The sequence below is a fragment of the Alexandromys fortis genome, unplaced genomic scaffold, assembly GCF_014885135.2.
Source record: "Alexandromys fortis isolate MF-2015 unplaced genomic scaffold, M_Fortis_MF-2015_v1.1 scaffold_21, whole genome shotgun sequence".
NCBI lineage: Eukaryota > Metazoa > Chordata > Mammalia > Rodentia > Cricetidae > Alexandromys > Alexandromys fortis.
In genome coordinates, this window is record NW_026067905.1 from 2,037,339 (window position 1) to 2,043,593 (window position 6,255).

Genomic DNA, 6,255 nt, shown 5'->3' on the forward strand with positions numbered 1-6,255 from the left:
AGATTTTCCATATCCAGCCTTCCCTCAGTTTGTGCTTTATTCATTGCCTCCATTTAATTTTTCCTGGAATAAGGTGTTCAAGTCTTCTTGTTGCATGATCCCTGACCTCTGGTGATGTCATGTTGCCTTTCAAGTTGTTGGAGAAGTTGCATTGGTGCCTGCCCATCTCTTCCTTCCAATGCAGCCAGGATAGTCTCGGTGTCTTGGTCCAATCTTTGCTGTGACTGACTCTCTGGATGGATCTCCTCAATGCAGGAGCAGGGACTGTTCCTGGGCCAAGGACCTCACAGACAATATGGCAGGCTTGGGGGAGGCAGGGTCATGTGGAACAAAGAAACCCCTGAAGTAGTGGTGGAGGGGCCCTGTGCTCCTTCCTGGGCCATCCATCCCACCCAAGGATGGCACCCACTCACTGGTCTGGAAGGTTATCCTCAGCACAGGGACACGGATTCCTGGAACTCCAAGGACCCCACAGACAAAAGGGCAAACTTCAGGGAAGGGGAGGGTTGTGTGTAACAAAGAAGCCCCTGCAACAGGAGCTGAAGGTGCCCTGCACTCCCTCTGGACCTGAAGTTTTATGTGGGAGCCTTGAGTCTGGGATTTCATTCCTATGTCTGTTCCTAACTGCCAAGACAGTCACTATATTTTCATATAGATCCTATGAATTTTCTTCCTTATTTGCACAATAAGGAAGTAGTACCTCAGCCTTGTAACCCCATTCTATCCCAGTGTACCTCTAAATTTTTAAGAAAAATAATTGTATCTTCTTCAGAAGAAGCCTATGTTCCTAGAAATTTGAAACAAACAACTTACTCTGGTGACAGAGGTGTCTCAAACAACTTCACTCCTCTATAAAATAGCAAGTTTGTCTTGTTCTTTGTTCAATATTGATGCTTCATGAACAAAGTATATGTTCAGTAAATATTTGTTATAAATTCAAGGCAGTAAAGAGAACTAGTGTCATACTTAATTATTCAGTTGTGAATGGGATTTGAAACTATGGTAAACGTTTTATAAACTTAGAACCATTCTGAATTACATGCTGAATGAATGCTGTTCAGAGGATTTTCATAAATTAGTTTTTTCGATATGGGTGAAAAATAATACTTGCATGTTGAAATGGACTTTCTAGAATAAATATAAAGTTAAAATGGTGATGAAAACATCCTACTCTCAAGACACAAAATAGTTTGATGAGGCTGATACTGTTAAATAGACATCAAGTGACATTTATGCATTACATATTAATATTCACACCTGCATAAAACCTATACAGAGAGGTGCATGTTTGTCCATACATAAGATGTAGTGATAAACAACCATACCAAATGCTTCTTTGGGTTTCTAGTATTTTCATATCCCTACATTTTAAAACTTCGAAGCTTTAGATTTGTCCCTAGATCATAAATGTATCTGTTGCTTATATTTATATTGTTTTCTTGATTAAAATTTTATGTCTCCCTAGGTTTCTGTGAATCAAAAGTGCCCCAGAAAGTTTTTTTCTCATATTGAGACTCCAGGGAAGTTTGGAATGTAAAGATCCTGAGAAGGAAACCTGGAAAGCAGCATTTGTGAACTCAGGCAGAGGTTGAGAACAAACCAAGAGATATCACTGAGTTCTTAAAGGCAGCAGCCTTCAAGTAAGTTCAAAGAGCATCATCTTGGTTTCTTTTGTTTTGCTAAATAATTGAAAAGCTTTATTTTAACCATACTGTCATTAGCTTAATGTCAGAGCCTAACAAGCTCTGACACATGATATAATAACACCAACGTCTAAGTATAGTAATTTGCATTGGCTTTTTCAGTAGAAATCAGCAAACCAATGTATACTGAAGCTATAAAGTAGCTCAGAGTTGAATATAATAAAGGATTTTTTATTTAGGTATATTTTCACAGATCACAGTCCTCTGCGCAAACAGGGAACAGGAACCAAATTCAGCAGCAGCAGCAGCAGCAGCAGCAGAGAGAGAGAGAGAGAGAGAGAGAGAGAGAGAGAGAGAGAGAGAGAGAGATTTATGGCTGTATTTATAGTATAAGAGACCAAGCCCAAGTGGGCCGGTATCTTAAAGACTATTGACTGAAGGAGTTCCCACAGCAAACCAAACCTTCTCTTGTTGCATTATTTTGACGATCAGTCAGAATAAAAAACTTCCTAGAAAATTTTATAATATTCAAGGTATTAGATAAATTGTTCCTATTCAAGTGGTTATGTGTTCATATATGTGATTGCAGTGAATATGTACATATGGTTATGTATGTACATGTATGTGTGCAGGTACAGGTGCACATATACAGATGTACATATTATATATGCATACAAGTCAATACTGAATGTCTTCCTATAGAATGCTCTAACTTAGGTTTTATAATGGAGTTTTTTCAACAATTTGTCAGTTGTTCATTTGGTTAGAGTACCAGGTTGGCACACTATAGTGATCTTGCTCTCTGGGTCCTCCCAGTATTTGGGTTATGTAGAGAAGTCCAGCTTTTCACTTGATTGCCAAAAATCCAAACTGATGTCCTCAATCATAAGAGTCAAACCTGTTATCTACTAAACCACCTCCACAGCTGTGCTGAACAGTTTAATATCAACTTGACACAGGCTAGGGACATTTGGAAAGGGAGACTATTAATTGAGAAAATGTCCCAAAAGACATGGTCTTTTCTGTGGTACATTTTCTTCATTGAAGATTAATGTGGAAGGGCCTGGCTCATTGTGGGTGTAACACACCTGGGCGGGCAGTCCTGGGTTGTCTAAGAAAGCAGGCAGTGCAAGCCATGAGGAACAAAGCAGGGAACAATATTTGTGAGTTAAAATAAAACCTTTCCACTTAAGTTGATTTTTGTCCTAATATTTCATCACAACAATGGTAATCATGAATAAGAGACCTATGATGGCTTTTTTTCATTTTTAGAATGATTCATTATAGTTCAGTAAATAATTTAATTAACAATTATTTGCTTTTTTTGAAAAAGCAGCAGTAAGACATTTAAAACATAAACATCCGGAAGCCATCAAAAGAACATGGGAGAACCTGGGAAAAGTATTGCAACCCATGGGGTGACATGCTTTTCAAAAATGAAGGTATGAATTATTTGGATATATGTGTATGTATATAGCCATGACAGTCATTCAAAGTAAACATTGAAAATTCTTATAACATTGTTCAGTTTATATGAAATTTTAAACATTAAAAACTATTTTGCTTAATGTGTTCTTAATTTATTGCCTTAAAGAAGTTGACTTATTTAATATGGTTGTCTAACTAAAATTATTTAACTAAAAAGATTTTTCAAACTAACTTTGAGGACAAATTCTCAACCTATGATTTCACTTCCCTTGGGGAGTTGAAGACCATTTCAGAGGGGTCACCTAGGATCATTGGAAAGCACACTTATTTACTTTCCAATTCATAACAGTAGGAAAATTAGAGCTATGAAGTATCAAATAAAATAATTTCATGGTTGGGCCAACAGAACATGAGGAACTGTGTTAAAGGGTGCATCATTAGGAAGGTTGAGAATCACTATTTTAGGGGTGTGAAGGCATAAGTCACAAAACATTCTCACACCAGTTTGGAATTATAATTAATAAAAGTGTTATTTATTTAAGTGGAAAACTTATAGATCACTGTCTTAGAGAACAGTCCTCTTCATGACAGGAATGGAGTCTAGCAGCCAGAAGCAGAGACAAAAGCAAGAGAGAGAGTGCACAGCTACCACTGATTTTTAAAGCAAAAGAGTCCATGCCCAAGTGGGCTGGTATCTTAAAGGCTATTGGCTGAAGGAGTAGAATTAGCTCCCTCAGCAAGGGGTCTTAAAGGAGCATGAGGTTTAAAATGTTTTATATGTGTATTATACCGTGCTGGAACTTGGCCTGAGGTCAAAGGTCCAGCCAGTGCTCCCTTCTCAGGGGTTTTTGACAAAATATCAAGGGTCAGAGCTAAGAAGTAGTTCCTGAGTAGAAGTGGTCTGTTGATTAATATTCAGAAGTGAGTTTATGATCTAGTTAGATGAATATAGTCTATGAGTTTTGACAATATTGCAAATATTTTGTAAGAAACCTATACATTCTCTTTACTGTTTGTGTGGTTTTCAGTAGTTTTGAGATAGTTGTCCATCTCACAGTTCTAAAGACATTTTTGTGTGATCACCAAATGTGAACGTGCATTAACTCAGGGAATCTGAGCACTTCCCCAGTCTCTGCAGAGTCCCTCCCAGGCTCCTCTCTAAGCTGCTGCATCCTGAGTCATCCAATCACAAGCTCATTTACCTTATTCACCTGCAGTCGACTCCATACAATAATATAAATGAGAGGAGGCCTCAGACTCAGCCATGGGAAGTGTTTTTACCTGCAGTGATGTGTGAATTATTGAAACCCAACCCCTCATGTTATCCTTCAGTTCTCACATTCTGAAGAGCCCAGGGCCCCTTGACCTGAACCTTTGAAAGATGTTTACTCAATGTGTCACTTTGGAAAATTTGTGCAATGTGTCTGTACTTCATCTGAAAAGGATAGTGGTAGTCCTACATTTTAAGACAAAACCATCATTCTGAAACTTCTGTGTATGTGTATCTCTCTGTGTGTCTGTCTCTGTATATATGTGAGTGTTCACCATTCGGTGCCATCCTATTCAAGTAGTATGAGGAATTAGACCCAGATGTTCAACACAATGGGCAATTCCTCTGTCCCTGACCTATGCCTCCCTCTCCACTGTTAAATATGTTAATTACTTTCAATTTATGGTTTTTATGTTTATGGTTGGTTTGCCCCCATGTATGTTGGTGTACCACTTGTGTGTCTGGTCTCCCTGGAGGAAAAAAGAAGTTGTTGAGTTCCCTGGAACTGATGATACAGGTAGTTTTAAAACACAATATGTGTGCTAAGAATTGAACCCAGGTCCTCAGAAAGAGCAGCCAGTGGTCTTAACTGCTGAGCCACATCTCCATCTTCAAAGCTAAGGGTAATGATGGGTATTCTGATTATCAGTTGCTAACATTAGTAGCATTTATAGAGAAATATCATCAGGTATCATAAACATTTCCCAACACTCATTTTGATTATTGTTACTATTGCTGTGAAGAGACACTATAACTACTGTAACTCCTATAAAGGAAAACATTTATTTGGGGCTGGGTTACAACTTCTGAGACTTAGTCCATAACTATCATGGTGGGAAGCATGGGAGCCCAAGGAAGATACAGTTCTCAAGAAGGATCCAAAAGTTCTACACCCAGATCAACAGGCAACAGGAATAAAGTGGTACTGGGCCCACTTGAAGCTTCTGAAACTTCAGAGCCAGCCATTGACACTTCCTCCAACAAGGCCAGAGCTCCTAATGCCACTACATGGTTGCAGGAATTCAAATCTACGAGCTTACAGGGCCATTCCCAATCAAGTCACCACTGTTACTTTGGAGTTCAACAAAGTAGACACTGGTATGGAGGTCATGGGAAGATGTTAAAACCATGAGTTTACAAGTCAATTTTTTTTTATTGAGAAAAGGAAAAAAAAGTTTCCGCCTCCTCCCAGCCTCCCATTTCCCTCCCCCTCCTCCCACGCTTCTCCCCCTCCCCCCACTCCTCTCCCCCTCCCTCTCCAGTCCAAAGAGCAGTCAGGGTTCCCTGCCCTGTGGAAAGTCCAAGGTCCTCCCCCCTCCATCCATGTCTAGAAAGATTAACATCCAAACTGGCTAGGCTCCGACCAAGCCAGAACATAAAGTAGGATCAAAACCCCTTGCCATTGTCCTTGGCTTCCCATCAGCCCTCATTGTTCGCCATAACCAGAGAGTCCGGTATTATCCCATGCTTTTTCAGTCACAGTCCAGCTGGCCTTGGTGAGCTCCCAATAGATCAGCCCCCCTGTCTCAGTGGGTGGGTGCACCCCTCATGGTCCTGACTTCCTTGCTCGTGTTCTCCCTCCATCTGTTCCTCATTGGGACCTTGGGAGCTCAGTCCAGTGCTCCAGTGTGGGTCTCTGTTTCTATCTCCATCCATCACCAGATGAAGGTTCTATGGTGATATGCAAGATATTCGTCAATATTGCTATAGGATAGGGTCATTTCAGGTTCCCTATTCTCAGCTTCCCAAGGGACTAACTGGGGACATTGCCTTGGGCTCCTGGGAGCCACTCTAGGTTCAAGTCTCTTGCCAACCCTAAGGAGGCTCCCTTAACTAAGATATGTGCTTCCCTGCTCCCATATCCAACCTCCCTTTATTCCAATCCTGTTTCCCCAAGTTCCCCCAATCCTCCCC

The 6,255-nt window shown here is 40.3% G+C and overlaps 2 protein-coding genes across 4 annotated transcripts in view; both read left to right on the forward strand.

Moving 5' to 3' along the window:
* Nucleotides 1-1,519: 1,519 nt before the first annotated feature.
* The window catches only part of LOC126497335 (solute carrier organic anion transporter family member 1A5-like), a 185,723-nt gene continuing 180,987 nt past the window's right edge, over nt 1,520-6,255 (forward strand). Inside the window, 1 exon segment of the mRNA XM_050135305.1 lies at nt 1,520-1,640. The gene's annotated coding sequence lies outside the window, so the exon portion shown is untranslated.
* The window catches only part of LOC126497311 (solute carrier organic anion transporter family member 1A5-like), a 69,110-nt gene continuing 64,476 nt past the window's right edge, over nt 1,622-6,255 (forward strand). For 2 of the 3 annotated variants that reach the window (XM_050135256.1, XM_050135259.1), the window contains exon 1: nt 2,977-3,085. In XM_050135256.1, the coding sequence (XP_049991213.1) occupies nt 3,026-3,085 (60 nt within the window). In that variant the 5' untranslated portion in view covers nt 2,977-3,025. Of the gene's footprint in view, nt 1,641-2,976; nt 3,086-6,255 lie in introns of those variants that run through there. The other variant, XM_050135257.1, reaches the window with a different exon arrangement.